Source organism: Dermacentor variabilis, chromosome 2 (genome assembly GCF_050947875.1).
Source record: "Dermacentor variabilis isolate Ectoservices chromosome 2, ASM5094787v1, whole genome shotgun sequence".
Classification (NCBI taxonomy): Eukaryota; Metazoa; Arthropoda; class Arachnida; order Ixodida; family Ixodidae; genus Dermacentor; species Dermacentor variabilis.
This window is the reverse complement of record NC_134569.1, coordinates 199,818,797-199,835,682: the sequence shown is the minus strand read 5'-3', so window position 1 is coordinate 199,835,682 and position 16,886 is coordinate 199,818,797. Positions and strand designations below refer to the sequence as shown.

The 16,886-nt window shown below is 42.8% G+C and overlaps 1 protein-coding gene across 1 annotated transcript in view; it reads left to right on the top strand.

Annotated features, from left to right (window-relative positions):
* The window catches only part of LOC142573038 (uncharacterized), an 87,299-nt gene that overhangs the window by 12,607 nt on the left and 57,806 nt on the right, over positions 1-16,886 (top strand). The window contains exons 6-12 of the mRNA XM_075682538.1: positions 1,674-1,780; positions 5,175-5,348; positions 5,832-6,334; positions 7,409-7,569; positions 8,653-8,821; positions 12,683-12,767; positions 13,970-14,349. Of these exons, the coding sequence (XP_075538653.1) occupies positions 1,674-1,780; positions 5,175-5,348; positions 5,832-6,334; positions 7,409-7,569; positions 8,653-8,821; positions 12,683-12,767; positions 13,970-14,349 (1,579 nt within the window). The remainder of the gene's footprint in view (positions 1-1,673; positions 1,781-5,174; positions 5,349-5,831; positions 6,335-7,408; positions 7,570-8,652; positions 8,822-12,682; positions 12,768-13,969; positions 14,350-16,886) is intronic.

Below are 16,886 nucleotides of genomic sequence, written 5' to 3'. Positions count from 1 at the left end.
ACATCTGGCATGGCCAAACGTCTCATCTGAACTTGTTTTGTAAGACATCCTAGGGATTTCCACTGAATATTCATGAATGATACTCACATAGGGTCGCAGACAGATATATTCTGGAGGGACATCTGTTATGGCTGTTGAGGTGTTTACGCAAAAACAGATATAAATTAGTTGTGTCAAATAACGTTTTCACCTGTCCACTGGCAAGATTGTTTTATAGGTAAGATGTCAGTAACATGTTTTAGTGAAACTCGCATGCTTATTTTACATGTGTCTTCTCAACCACTACACATTACAAGGAAATGTTTACTAATAAACAGGAATAGCTAATAAACACATAGAAAACATGAAGTGAAAGTTTCTAACTAAACATTATTTGTAGCGTGCATGTTCTTATCAATTGCATGCAATATAGATATGTGTATTTATATATGGCCATATTTGTGAAAGGTGTACATGACTTAGTTTTGAGAAGTCAGCACCAATGTGTGATCCAGATTGTGCTGGCGTGTTATTGTGAGGAAAATAACACCAAGCAGATTGCTTTGAAGCCTAGGCTGAGTGTGGGTTACTGGATTTGACTTCGTGTCAGTGGAAAATGCATAAAGTCTCAATTTCATAAAGTATAGCTAGCCTGAAAGTAACTAGCTATACTTTCTATACTACCTAGTTTTTCAGACACAAGTCAGTAATTTACTATCCCCTTGTGATATATATTTCGAATCTTCAACAAGTTTGTTGTTCAGGTATACAATAAAAGAAAAAGTGTTTTTTTAATGCCTTTTTGGATTCCTTGCCGGCACTAAAGCATTAAAACAGGTCAGCTTATTGCCAAAGGGCACATTTGCCAGTATCATAAAGGCCCAGCTTTTAGAAAGGTATGTTTTTAGAAATAAAACATTATCGTTATTCATTTCGCTACTTGAACCCAGTCTTTCTGTGCTCGTATTCAATTTAAAAAGTTTTGCTACTCAAACAACCATGCTTGCTAAACTGCATTTTATTTACTGCTAAAATAGGCTACTTCTAGTTTATTTTGTATTGTATATATATCTATATATATCTATATGTAGCTATATATCTGCATCCTCATTTCACATGAGGATGCATTAATTGACCGTATTTCATGGGGTCTTATTCCCAGAAAATAACACTGAAACAAATACAGATGTGGCTGTAAGAGGCTGCAAAATAATTATGACCACCAAGGGTTCTTTCATGTGCACCTGAAACTAAGTACACAGAAATTTTTGCATTGAGGCTCTGTAAGAGACTCGGTGTGAAATTTGGGCACTGTAGCTGGGAAATAAATCCTTACCATCACGGTCAGCAGCAGAACGCCGTAGCTAATGAGCAACTGCAGTAGATCACATGGGAATATAATACTAGTCTAACATTTGACAAAAGCACAATACATTGAGCACTTGCCTAAGTACCTAGGCAAGTGCTCACCTTATTTTGACCTGCACACAATAATGTGACTACTTTGGACTCAAGCATGACAATGTAATAACCGAATGTTTGAATAGCATTACGCATTTCCCTTTTCTTGTGCTTGTTAGTCGTCTGGTAGATACAGTGCAGAAAAGAGAACTTTTTAAAATTCTATTACATACATCTATGGCTGATATTGAAAATGGCTTCCTAAGTAAGCACATATATTTGCTTAATTTCAGAACGCATTTGGCACTTTGTCTTTGATGAGTGGCTCTCCACAAGCAGCAAGGATGGCAGAATTGAAAGGGAGGCATTCGTCTCCAAGAACAGCCCACCCGTGCTGAGGGTAAGCAGTGGCGAAGTGAGGCAGTGAGTCCATTGGTGGCTTTTATTTGCACGAAATTTTCACATGCTGTGCCTCGCTGTCAAGGCACGTGAGTGATGGTTACAACAGCAAAAGTCACACGGCATGTGCCCTCAATTGCGCCAAGAACTGTCTCACAGCTATATCCGGCATTTACATCTTTGTCCCAAGTTGACATGCTCATGAACTCTTACATTTGTCTGCGAGATTTCTGAGGTCAGAGCTCCAACTGATACCAAGCCACTCTTCATGGTAGTCAGTGCAGTAGTACTCATTGAAGAGATGCTGTAGGGGTGCATACAGCGCACACAGTACAGTTGGTGCAACTTCTTGAAATTTCCGTTAAATTATGAATGTGGTACGTTTGGTGCCCATTTTGTACATGAAAGAAAATGGCTGGAAGGGCAACCTTTAGCATAAGTTAACGCAATGATTTGCTTGTGATGTGTGAAAAATTTCAGCACTGTGGGTGAAAGCCATGTGATGGAAAAGAAAGGGTGGTAATGGGAGCCAAAACTGAAGTTTGTTCTATGTTTTAAATTTTTTTTGCTCTACATATGAAGCTCCTGACAAGATCGTATTTGTTCTAGCAGATAGAACTTATGGTTAACAGCATTCAGAAGAACTGTATCGAATGCAGTGTGAAAACTATTCCTTTAATACTTTGGGAAAGTGTCAATAATGCGCAGTTTATGAAGGGTGGGTTTATGAAGGGTTTATGAAGGAGGCGTACAAAATATTGAATTTTTTTGGGCAAAATAATTTGTTTGTCGAGAAAGTAAGCTTGGATTCACTTTTACTGCTACAAAAATTATGTTGTAAATTTTGTTCGTGTAATTTAAAAATGTCAACAAGATGTGGTTGGTTGATTTTAACTGATACCAGCCGCTATACATTTTCATGCATAATTCCACCTCTGCGAATGAACCCACGGTTGAAAGGTAACGTTTTGTCTGCCTGCTGCTTGTCTTTCATTCACTCTGTGTAGGTTCTAGCACTGCCCATCAGACATGAATGCATACCAGCCTGCCCACTTCACATTTCTTTACCTCATCAATATGTTGTCTGAGTATGTGTGAACACTATGTGCATGGCATAGGCATAACATTTGTGGGAGGGGTAGCATCATATTTGGCTTCTGGTTTTGGGATGAAGGGATGGGAGGGATGCGGGAACATCAGTGTCAGACCACTCCTGCAGTGGTTTGAATGAAATATCTTGTGGCCAAGCCCAATATCTGTGTATTTCCATTCATAAGTGAAGGAATATTTTGCTTGCAGGTATCTCATGTGAAGCTCCCATGGTGTGGCAATTTTTTATCCTTATTATCTAAGATTAGATAATGTATGGTAGTGAACGGTTACTGTATTCATGTGCTACTATAGAAGGAGATACAATGTAAACGCTTGTTAACTCAAACTCTAATGTAACTACGAGTATCGGTAACAGTTTGCTTGCAGTAATTGAAGCTCACATGGTGCAGCAATCCCTGTCTGAATCATGCAAATTTGTATAAGGTACCGTAAAAGAGCAGCTGCGGTTTTCACGTATTGTACAAACAGATAAACAAACGAAACAATTTTGTGTCGGCTCACTGCCAGAGGCTATGGAAGTGAGATGAGAGAGAGCACATATGAAGATTTTGAAACTACAAATATGCAACTGGGTCATCGGCAGCATCATGGCGTACAGTTAAACCTCGATATAGCAAAGGACTTCAATATAATAAAATTCTCAATATAATGAAGTTTTATAACTTCTTGTCTATGAAACTCCATGTGTATATAGAATCGCAATATAATGAAGGGGATTAAGCACGATTTCAATATAACGAAATTTCACTGCCACCTTGAAGAAATACCAGGACACTAAATGGAAACTTCCACTGACACAGATGGTGACGTTGAATTACAAGCGGCCGCTTGCGAACGCATATTGAAAATCATGCGCCCCACAACCAAGCGCATCCATCCAGGCGCAGCAGCATCATGTTTGGTAAAAAGTCCAAGTGCGATAAGATCCTATCGCACCCCCCACTCTATAGGCTTAGGGTGCAAGTGAAAGCGTGCGAGGGTGAGCTGAGAAGGATGGGGGCTTGATGAGCATTGTCTTCCCACATGAGCAAGGGGAAAGGAGGGAGGGGAGCCAGCTTGCAGCAACGTATCAAGTGGGGGGGGGGGGGGGGGGGCGTGCGTCTTTTTCTTTCTTTTCCTAGCGATGCCGTGTCTGTGAATTAATGTCAGCACGGCTGACGTATATACGCAGCCCGCACGCCCTGCTTTAGAGGTAATCCACCGCACATGCGAAGAGTAGGCATGATGGCGTGGCATAATGTGTGGCGTCTTCCCACGTGTTTAGTACTGGAGGTTGCGTAATCTGTAGTTTTGGAGATTTGTTCAAGTGAGAGGCAGACAAAGCATTTGCTCCCCTCTGCCAGTGCTTTTCATGACAGCATCATACCACTGTGGGCGGTACTCTTAGCCGTGGGGCCAGAGTAGACGCAAAAGCGTGGCTGGCTTAGCTTCATACTGATGTGATACTGATACTGAGCTTCAGGCTGATGTGAACATTGACAGGGCATCAAACATTATATTTGGTCACCAGCTGTCAAGTTCAAAAGAATTAAATTTTTTAACATTCAAGTTTGATTTTTCCAATTTTCCAATATTTCAAGAAATTTTGTGCCCCTTCCATGTAAGGATAATCAATTGGCCACTGTACTGACCTGCAAAAAATGTTTATTTTCAACATAGCGCAGTTTTGATGTAACAAAGCAAATAGCAGATTTTACCAACTGCGTTATATTGAGGTCTAACTGCATTAGATATTGTCAGCATAAACTGCAACTTGAGTATCTGATTCAGACTCTTTTGTAAGCAGTTGGGAAATTTAATCAGTTTTTATTCAACTATATGGATTCGTCATTCACCTGTCAAAGAAGGCTTAATCATTAATGAGCTATGATATGTATATAATTCATGCTGGAATGCTGCTTACGTGTTATCTGTTGTGAGAAGGCCTGTACATGATGACTGGCAGCGTTATTGTGGCATGGAAAGTAAAGGTGACAACTTCTTTAACAGAATGAATTTATTACATCACTGAACTGAAACAAGCGGGTGAGCCCAGGCCTCGCTTGGGCCTGGCATCAGGTAGGCAGGCGTAAAGGAGGCGGTGGAGGTGGCACTAGGGATGAGTTACACCAGGCGGTCACTCACACGAACGGGCGCTCGTACTCTTATTGGTCGCCCACGCTAAATTTATGTTGCCAGAACAGTACTCTGCACTGAAGCACTTTGTTGATGCTGCTCTTTGTGACAGATAGCTTGCATTTTACTGTGCTTTATTGTTTGTATGTCCTGTTCTCCTTTTGCAGACTATGCAGCGCTCATTGATACATGCACTTTGTGAGCATCACTTATGGCACTCTACTGTGACGATGAAAAGCTGCTCTTCTTTCTCGCGTGGCCAGCGGCTCTTACTGTGCCTTTCGACAGTGCTTTTCTCAGGTGCCCTGAGTGCACTTCGCATCTTCTTCACAGATATTGAGGTAAGGCTATTGTGGACTGACCACCTTTGCCCTTGATCAATGTTTAAAGAAAGCTCTAAAAGATCCCCAGTTATCTACTTGATTGACACATCACATGACGTGCGCAACCCCATTTCTTCCTCTTAATCTGAATTGGAGGGCAGTTCCCTCATGGTGTTCATTTGGCCCTTAATTTAAACTGCTGTCTCTCTGCCTCTCAACGTTACATTTTGTTGTGTTCGTTTTCATCCCTCTTTGCCCAGTGCATGGCCTCCTTTCATGTTTCTTGAAATCTGAAATTACGTACATTGGGAGCGTGGCTGGTTTAGACAGTCAGTCAATCAGCTGGTCACTTGGTCAAGGCAATGCTTTACTACACCAATAGGAAACACTCATGCAGAGATATTTGAACTGACAGCCTAAATGGTTTACATATCTGAAATGTCGCTCCATGCAGCTGCTTGCTTCAACAGTACGCACAACGATATTCTTTTTTTTTTTCAGCCTGCAGCAACTGGTCTATCAGCACAATACGTTATTGAAGCAGGCCTTGTCTGTCTCATAGTCCACCTAGTTCACCAAGTCCCTACGGCAATCTTCAGACACTACGACTGCATGGCTTTGCTGCGAAATCTCTGGACCAAGTTCAGGATGCTGCTTTTCTGCATTTTTGATGTGACATGTGGCCGGGCAACTCGTGGACAAAGCACCCCTTCGTACTCATCATCCAGCTACAGCCTGGACACACTGTATGGCATATACAGAGCGCGAACTGAAGGCACCGGAGGCAGTGCTGGTGGCCAGTCGTTTCACTTGTCCCAGTTCAATGAAGAAGATGTTAGCTACACTCTGAGCAGCCCCAACAGTTCTGATCAACTGAGAAAAGGGCAGTTGCATCAAGAAGAAAGCACACCTGCTCGTAGCAGTGAAGGATCTCCCGATGAACAAGCAGCAGCAGGTCGACAGAACTTGGAAAGCGGGGAGGCGGAGGAGGAAGCTGTCTTTAGGTTAGCCTTTGCACACTTCACTTGCCACGAGACTTCACAGGAAGTGCTTCAATGAAAGTGCTTCAACGGGGATTAGTTGACATGGCAATAGCATGTTTTGATCTGTCAAAGTCGTACTGTTCGGGTAACTGAGATTAAAACAGTGACACAAAAGCGTGAAACATACAAGATCAGTAATGGACAGTGGTTGAACAAGGAAAGCTTCTGGCATGAGCGAATCAACATTCTTACAAGAGAACTTGCCTTCATCAGACCATGGTGAAGACAACGTCCCTGATCAAACTGTCAGCCTGAGGCTTTCCTTGTTCCAGTCACTGTTGATCGATTTGTCTCAATCTTCCTGTGAACCCTTTGTCTGTGCAAGGTCTTTGTGTGACTGTGTTTTTCTCACCAGTATTTCTGTGTGTTTTACCTCAGCAGTGCAACTTTAACAGCTAAGACTTTACTGGGGAGACTTAGTGGCTGTAGTTGCTCTACATTATGAAAATGTGAATTCAATCCATAGTTCTTAAAATTTGAAGTGGATCCTTTTTCTTCATAGTGGCACTGAAGACAAATGTTAAGTCAGGTCAGAGTGGTGGACAAGGATTTTGAGGTGTTTGATATACCACTTATACAGAGAACTGAGATTTTGTAATTGAGCAAATTACATAAATGTAGATCAGTATTGGTACTGCCACTAAGAAAAGGCAGCTGACAAATGGTTACCAACCACTGTCAATAATAAAAAAAGTATTGATTGCTCTTGTTTCAACATGGAAGAAAACATATTTTGAGTAGTATCATTAGATTTTCCTCCCTCGGAAAGGGAACTTTACACTGCTCTTTAACAGCCTTAACCACTTTCCAATAATAGTCTTATTCAGTGTCCCTTTAAAAATGCATTAAAGCATCTGCTAAAAGATTCATTGTCCTGATTATGCCATTCTTGCCCTAAACATTCCAGCGTTTGCAAGAACAGCTGTGTCAGCACAAGCTAGGAATGACATCAGTATTTCTGAACCACTTGTTTCTAACGGAAGATACTAAGTCTGAGATGCGTGACTTATGAACCTGTGTACTTTTTTTTTTCAGCAACACTGCATCGCCACTGGAAGCAGCTTTGGCCAACTTGGTTAAGCTTCAACGCCAATACCAGAGAAATGGTAATCCTTTTGGAGATGGCTACTTGGAGTCCCAGGAGAGGAGCCCTTCACCTTCTCTTGGAGACTCTGAGTTGACGTGCCTTGATTTTGGTAAGTAAATTTTTATGCAGTTCCGTTCACACCTAACAAAATTAATTCATGTGAGTGCAGTGACTCTGCATTTTTATATTACCACATACATTTTGTGAGATTAAATGCGATTTGCGTTGTCACACTCACATTGTCTTGTGAGATATGCATATTGTTGGTTCTTCACTTCGAGTGTTGTAGTTGCATGTGAAAAGACAGGCGCATACCATCAAATTGTTTTGTTTATTGTAGCCTGTCCTTGTGCTAGAGGGTGCCACAGTCCCGCAAAAGGCACCTATTATAGCTTTGTGAAGAGGTAGCATTAGTTGGTTCTTCTGCAAGAAAATGTAATCAAATTAGACAAGGTGAGTTTTCTTTCATACTTAAATGTAGCACAATTTACTTTATTATTAGTAGTATACGGTTGACTGCAAGCAAACCGGACATAATACATTAAGGAAGCTGGTACAATGTCCTCACAATAGTGGTGCTGACCCTAACTCTTGCTTACGTAACTTCCTCACTAACTAAAGCTCTGTTCCCAGTAAAAGTGACTCTTGTACACCTTGAAGTGCTACTCTGTTACCCTGACTTGAATGAATATTTGCCTTAAGAGTCCTTCGCGTTAGTCTAGACTTATTTCAGCGGGCATTTCAGTGTGTTGAACAAAGTGCCAATATGTAACGGCTTCAGAGCAAGGTTGTGAAAAATACTCTGGCATACCAGGATGTTGTCCTCGCAGAAGTGCACGTAGGATATATGCTTTTACCGTTGCTGTCATTAAATGATAGCTCATATTTGTAGAAATGACACCAAACAGGATGACACATGGCAGTAGATGGGACAGGTGCCAGCCTGACCCATCTACTACTATGTGTCGTCTTGTTCAGTGCCGTTTCTATGAAGGTGAAGCTGTGCAAACTAGGGCAACAACAAATGTCCTAGTTGTTGACATTCTTGTCTGCGGTATTTCTTTGCAGTGCAGTGTTTCACAATGTCACCAAACCAACAGGCCCACTACAACACATTATTGATGTATAGTCAGACTAACAGATGGACAGATGGCTGTGTTGTCACTATCTGTGTTTTGTCTTGTTCTGGCAGATACTGATGATAATGAAGATAGTGATGACTCTGGAGTGGCATACAAAGTGCCTTCACTGGCAGACGCAGCAGCCGACCGGCTTACCTGGCTGGTCGGCTCGCTTGGCTGGCTCTTGGTGGCAGGGCTCACTTTGGGTTCTCTCTGCACCCTCATCTATTGCACTGAAATGTGAGTCTTCCTTCGTCAGTCACCACACTGCAACAGCAGAATTACTCATCACTGAAATGAATTTCTGGATGCTGTGTATGGTGCAGTAACAAACTGTCAAGATCAATGTAATTATTTTTTTTATGTTCAAGCACCCATCTGTAACCTTAAATCTTCATTGCTGTTTATTGGGTTTTATTTGTACGTAATTTTCTTGTTTGTACCTAAGCAAGAGCTTATAAAAAATAGCAAAAATTTCTATATGCTTTTCTTATACAGTGAAACCTCATTAAACCATAGTTGGCCGAAGCTCGGAAAAAGTATGTACTAAACGGTAGTATTGTTTAACCGAAATAGCACGAGATCGACCACTTACCTGTCAAAAATGGAACTCGGAGAGAGTGCGCTAAAAGGGAAAAAAACATGCAGTATTCATTCACTTCACGCCACAAAAGCAGCGACGACAGTGGCTTCAAACTTACTGAAGCTGCGAGGCAGCTTTACAGCCAGCCCCCCTCTTCTCGGCAACACTCGCATGGCAGATTCCTCGTTGGCGTTACGTATTCTCCGTGCACCTGCGCTGTAGCACTGCGGAAGTCGCGGGGCGCCTTTTTCATTGCGGGGTGCTGTTCTCGTCGCGACGATTGCATTCATAAGGCTGACGTAACGCGCACCTTCTGCCACTGTCGGGCCTGAATTGCCCGTGCTGTTGCTAGTCAACACTTTGGCGACAACAGAGGCAACGATGGCTAAAAGTTGAACCACGTAGCCGACATCTCTTCGCGGTCGCAGCAGCACTGCCGAGCAACTTCTTCGCATTCCAAATGCCACACACCATAGTCAACAGCAAATCCCTGTCGCGTGCCAGCGCCGACTTCTTCGTGTCATGTTCGATAGCACGAACGATGTCTAATTTTTCTTCCATGCTGAGCATCCGGCGTTTTTTTTTATCCGAGCTACGGCATGACGCGATTCCTCGCGTACTATGCCACAACGCTCTCTGGCACGCCGTCGAAATGATGTTGATGTTGATGGGGCTTCACGCGCAAATGCACAAGGCGCTTGGGGGCCGTTGTTCCGATCTCTGAGGCTAGTTGTTCTGCCGGGCTGCCCGATGGAGACGACGCACCGCCGTGTTTGCGCTACGAAAAGTGGAAACACTACGTATTAACCAATACGTACGCAATAAGCTGGTACGGTTTATGCGGATACAAAACATACTATGTTCAATGGCTGCTGAGTCAGGGATTTGACTTTACTAGAATGAAACTACTGTTTGAGCAGGTATGGTTTTACGAGGTTTTACTGTATTAGATCATTCAATTATATCTGTGATTTATGTTATTCTATTATATCTGTGTAATATTGTGGTTCAAACTGTACTTTATCTGTACATGTTGGGACCATGGTTGGTGCATTTTGTCAATATTTGATGTCTTCTGGGTGCTTACATACTTTCTCGCACAGTAAATATTAAAAATAACGAAACAAGACTTTTGTTACCCTAATGCGTACTTAGATAACATTTCTTACCTTTGATTTTTTTTCTTAAATAAGATTGTGGGCCTCAAAGCCATAAAAAAAATGCCATGCCTCAGAGAGCCTTAAGTAAATTACCATAAAAGCTTTTCGGTGAAGCAGTTTCAGTTCCATTTCTTAGAGTGTTGTGACATCAGCAAGTGAAAGGTGGTCATGTGGGAGCAGGACATCGTGATGTTTTGGCACTTGCTCCAGCTCACTTGTTGGTCTGTTATGCTTGCTCCACAGGGCCACACAGTGAGTAGAAGCATGATACAGGGAAAGCCCAATGATTCGAAATCTCTTAATTTGCATTTACATTGACGGATGATTCAAAATGCTCTGTTGGTCTCGGCAAAGTCCTGTGTATTTGAGTGGAGAACTCCACTCAAATACACATTCAAATACAATTTCAAACGCAATTTCTCACTCCCATGGACTGCTTTTTGGACAAACCTGAGCTGAAGGCAAAGGTTCAATGCATCACTATCTACCGTTATCTCATGTGCTGTAAAAATGACGGGAAAAAAGGCGTGAAGAGCCGAGACGAAACTGGAGCAAGCAGAGTGGTGCACCGCATCTTTTCGTATTCGGATTAAAAGGAGCAGGAAGGAGCAGCCAGCCCGCGCTTGATCACATTACCATGTGCTCACCTATGCCTCCCCTCCCCCCCCTTCCCTCCTAGCATGCACTTGATCCTGTCATCTGCAGCAATGGTGCACATCATGCCACCATCCTTCTAGGCTCACGCTCCCACGTTTTCCCTCGCACTCTCAGCAAACGGTGCATGAGGGGCACTCTTATCACACTCACTTTTTATGCAACCTAGGCTTCCCCTGGCACATTTTGTCGTGAGCTGATAGAGGAAAGATGAGACTTTTTCGATGCAAGCCCAGTGATGGTTTTGGTTTTGCGTGCTGTACCACGTAATTTATCGGCCACTATATTTAAGGGGGCTCTCCTTAGTGTGAACTCCATTTTATTTGAATAAATATCTGGTCCCCTTGGTGTTCAAATTAGCTAGATTCTACTGCATTCGATTGAGCAAGCTGGAGTGAGTTTTGGACATTGCGATATCCTGCTCCCACGTGACCATTTTCTGAAGTAGGAGTTGTGGTCACTGACCAGGTCAAAGTGAAGAAAGCTTGACCAGACGAACTTTCGTTGATCTCTTGACAATATGACCATTTTCCGCTTCACAGTGTCACGACAAATACAGCTCCTGCAAAAATAAACTGACAGTGGTTTGTACAAAAGCTATTATAACAACTTATTAAAGGCACTCTGAGGCTTCCTGTATGATACAGCAAATAGCTCTCATAGGCTCATTCGCCCAGTTTTGTGGTTCATGGTTGAAGGTTAAAATGTTACTGCCAATACAAGGGCACCGGTGCATGCTCTCTTGCATGCGAATTGTATTTGTCACCACATGCCAACTATTAAAGCTCTTTGGGGCGTACGTGTTGTTCGCCTATACAAAAGTCACTGATGTGCAGTCTAACCGCTATGTTCTCTATGAAATTACCCAATGAATCAGCAAATGTTTCTTAAATATCCTCACTGCTACGAATATACCCCGTCAAGTGCAACATTTATTTAACAAAGTGAATAACAATTACAAGCATTCAGCTGTTCGGTTACCTTGGAAGTAATCTTAAACGGTTTCTGCAAGCTTTTTTTCAAGTGCTCTGTAGTCCAAGACCTACATTAAACCAGGAAAAAAAATTAATAGTAGAAAATGTCATGCCGATACTCTGTAACTATAAATGAAGGCACCATATTTACCTTGTTCCCTGTTAAAGCTAGTTTCTAATTGTGTGTACAGAATTCTCTCTCAGAAGGCAAAATAGCAAACGTCCAACTGACACGCTGTGGTTGCTTAGTGGATTTGGCATTAACATGCTAAGCACGAGGTCGTGGGATCAAATCCCTGCGGCGGCAGCTGCATTTCGATAGGGGCAAAATGCAAAAATGCACATGTGCCGTGCTATAAAGAACTCCGGGTGGTCGACATTAATCTGGAGTCACCTACTATAGCATGCCTGATAATCAGAGCATGGCTTTGGTGCATAAAGCCCGAGAATTTAACTTTAATCTACCTGACTTGTAGCAAGAAGCTACAAAAAAAAAAACCCATTTTGTTTCTTTGGAGTGAAAGCTTCGCAGCTGAATAAAAATTCATCCTAACCGAAATCGGGATGTTTCCTTAGAAAGAAAGCAAAGTGTCCTTTGTGAGAAACGTGCATGGGTTTCCTTTGTAGCTTCGTGCTACAGGTCAGGTGGATGACAATTTTCCCTTTCATGAGCTTTCCTCACCTTGTGGGCTTCCACAGAACTGATTTGTCCAAATTCTTTCACCTTCAGGTTCCTGGCTGGTGCAAATGCTTTGTGTTTCGAAATAACAGCAGTGGCTGTATTGTGGTCAATCTTCGTAGCTTATCCAATACAAGCAAGTACCTCCACTCTATTATATTATCATTATTTGTGTCTGGTTTCCCAAGTCATGTCTTGTTTGTTGTCAACAACCTGTTTCTATGATGGATATGGGCTATATAGAAGGCTTTTTATGTTAATATGGCTCTCCTGTTGAAGCCTAGTGAAATCTCGCTCTAGTGAACTTGAAGGGGGAGCCAGAGTTATTTAATTGTATCAATTACTTGACTATATCCATTATATGCACGTACTGCACTATGAATCTCTATGGGGTTTCAAGGGAAACTTACTTTGTTATATCCATTACTTTGTTATATGCCATTTTGTCGTAATGAGGTTTGGCTGTATGTGCATCTGATCATTATTGTAGCACGCAAAGCCATTGTGGCAAAGAAGGTTTTGCTATCTGGGTCATGTTCTGAGATCATCTTCAGTTAATTTAGGCCAGCTATAACAAATAAAGAAAAGGACATTGTGTCCTGCATTGGGAAATATGCAGTCTGTCAAAAGTAGCGTCACTTTGTTTCCAAAGCATTATTTATTCATTACAATCTGTCCTAAATTGTGTAATGATAAATGAATAACAGATGTCCTAGTTTCACGTAAATGGTATTTGGGCTTGGATGCTTTCATTGAAGCCACTAAAGGAAAGCAGGTGTGAGCCTCGTGGACAGGAATCTTCTTTCCACGGCCATGTATGCAGGTTTCACCATTCTCTTATTTTTTTTGCTTATACGTATTTCAGGGCCCACATTCCATCTACGAAATGAAATGCATTCAAAGCACTATTGATTCATTGTTCACAGCTGGCCAACTTTTGGTGATTAGGTAGTTTTAGCATATCATTAAGTTTTTTCTCAGGCCAAAGTATGACATTAATAAGTAAGGCGATGAACTGGGCCAGTTGTTCATTCATTTTAAACTGCGCTGAGTGGCACTTATCACTGTGAGTAACACAAACTGACACACCAGACAGGACGAGAGAATGCAAACTACCAACTGGTTTATTTTCGATGAACTGTTACCCTCATACAGGCTTTATTCGATTGAGCAAGTGCAGATGCCAAGGCTAGCAACATGATAGAAAGATGTGAATAGCTTGGAAGTGGCCGCACACGTTGATAAAACAGAAAGAAGGAAATAAAAAAGAAGGAAGGTCTTTAGTTCCGTCTCCTCTTGTGCCACTAATTTAGTCTCCTTTCATTCATTCCAATGCAGGCCTGCGTGGTGTCCACATGTACATATATGTGCTGGCACCTTTCTCAGAAGCCGCAGAATGCCTTCCTTATGCTTCCATGTGCGTGCAACGAGGCCCTGCAGCGCCTTCTTCGACACATCCGCATCCCCTCTGCAACCCCACTGCTTCCCCTTCGGCACTGCAAGCGTTTATCCAAACACCCGTCACATCGCGCGGCCGGTTCTATGACTCAAGATAGTGGACACTGCTACGCTGGAGTTGATGGCTTGGACACGGCATGGGTACAGCGCTGGCATCCCGGTCACCTACTGCACCACTTAATGCGATATCCTTCAGAGAGGAAGCTGGTTGCCATCAGGAGGCAGTGTCTGGCGATGGCAGCAGTCTTCAAAGCAACGAGGTACCAACCGTTGCCTGCTGCTGTGGCCACTTTTGCTGCCTGTGTTACCTCTTCCTCTACTACTGCTACTGTCGCTACTACTATGAATACCACTACTGTTTCAGTTGAATTTTCCTATAGCAAAGTTGCATACGACAAGATGTCCTTGTTATATCAGATATCCATTATAAACATATATTCACTGCATGCTGAGATTGACGAGAAACATTTTAGATTTATAGCAAGTAATAAATGCAGCGCGGACCACAGTAAAGTGTGTTCATTTTAAGAGACGTTTCAGCTGCCCCACGGAAGCTTGTTCACAATCACAGCAAATGGTGGAGTACACTAATTTATAAGTGCGCTTCGATGTACTACAGTTAAACCTCAATATAATGATGTGTGTAAAATCGGCAGTTTGCTATACAGAAATTTCGTTCTATTGAAAATCGACCGTTTATGCAAATAAGCACAGTCACCGATCGATTATTCTCACACGGAAAAGGCCGCAGAATTTTCCAAATTATCAGGCAATAAAGAAAAACAAATTTGAATAGGAAAACAATTCATTTTAATAAATTTAGAAGTCGGCGACGAATGATATAGTTTCATGTCATGTCGACAGTATCTCCACATAGGTGGTATGAATTAAGCAAAGCCATCCACGCTTTCGTGTTGATACAATCTCGACCGGGTGAGGTGGGTCTTCAGCGGAAGAATCGGGAAACGACAACGCAGGTGAGCATCGTGATGATGAGAAAAAAAAAAAGCATAAAAGAATGTATTCACTTCATTGGTACATGGTTGTGACTCTATCCGAGTCCGAGCAGTTCTCTTTTTTCACAGCCGTCCGGATTCGCCTTTTATGCCCTTTGTATTTCCTCTCTCCCTTATTGAGGGAATCCACTGGCCAATCACAAACGCCGAATCGTTCACCACCTCGATCGCCCCTCACTGGTCTTCAACGTGCTGCTCGTGGTGCTCGTGTCTCCAACGTGTCATAATAGAAGGCAACCACCTGTCGTCGACGCTTTTCCCGGGAGTTTTTGATGATGACCCTGTCATCGATGTGGTCACTTCGTGACGGTCAGGTGGACGACGTTGCTATCTTGAAGCGAAGTGAATGATGAGGCGTGAACATAAACCGTGACAGCTGCATATCACTGGTGGGGTATCCCCCCGCTCTGAGGGACCGCCAGGCATAACAGCACCCCCGCCGCCGGGTGTGGTAGTTGATGGCTTCTTGGAAAACTTGGCGAACAGTTGAAAGGTTGATCGTAACAGCGTGCACTTTGCCCCCACGGCTGATAACATTGCCCGCGCTGGGACGACGCCATCATGAAAAGCGCTGGCAGTGGGGAGTAAATGTTTCGTCTGCCTCTCCCTCCAATCCCTCTCGCTCCAACGGATCACCGAAATTTGAGATTATGCGATCTTCAATACTAAACACACAGAAGACAGCTTACGTGTTGCCACGCCGTCTTGGCGTGGAAGATTACCTCTAAAGCAGGTTTGCACTGCTGCGTATGCGCTCAGCTGCACTTACAGCGATGCGCAGCCACGACCGAGATGTGCACCAACTTACCCCTCCCCCTCTCTTCCCCGCCCCAGCCCTCGCACGTGCATGATCGCGTCACCGTGAGGTCATTGCCCTCCCCCTCTTTCCCTAGTGCAGGTAGGCAGCACTCATGCGTGAAGCCACCATCTTTCTTTCTCACCCTTGCACACTTTCACTCGCACCTAATGCACCAAGTGCAGTAGGATCTTATCGCACTTAGACTTTATATGGAACATGATGTGGCTTCATTTTGGAGGTCGCTCTTGTCATGCAGTGGGTGATTTGAGAGGTGCGGTTGCAACCAGCTACTTGTAATTCAACCATTTGACCATCTGTGTCTGCAGAAGTTTCCATTTATTGTCTCAGCATTCCTTTGCTGCTGAAGGAAAATTTCGTTATATTGAAATCGCATACGAACACACTTCGTTGAGGTTGAGGTTGAGGTGATATGATTCGGCTATATTGAGGTTCTAATTACATGGTGTTCTATGGACAAGAGGTTATGAAAAGTTGGAACTTCGTTATATCGAGAATTTCATTATGTTGAAGTTCCTTATATCGAGGTTTATCTTACTACATTACATGCATGTACTTCTGATGCTAAATTAGTGTATTTCGCTGTTTGCTGTCACTGTGAACAATCATCCTGTGGCGGAGCTGAAACGTCTATTGAGTACATTTTACCTTGGTCGATGCAGTGTGTATTGTTTACTATGATTTCCCTGACTAGATGGGATTCAGTGAGATCCTCGATTTATTTTTAGATTCACCTAGTTATATCTATGTTCATTATATTGAGGTGTGAGTACTAACCCAGCTGCTGTTGCCACCTCCTACTGTCATGGCTGGTAGCACAGTGTCATTTGCCATGATTGGCCTCAGACTCCTCTGTTCTTCCTGTAACTTCTTTGCTGATGTTTGTGATGCTTCCCACTAAGCAGAATGTCTATTTTAGAAGAACTGCATGGACAGCCTTTCTAATATCTTTCTAAACTGCCTT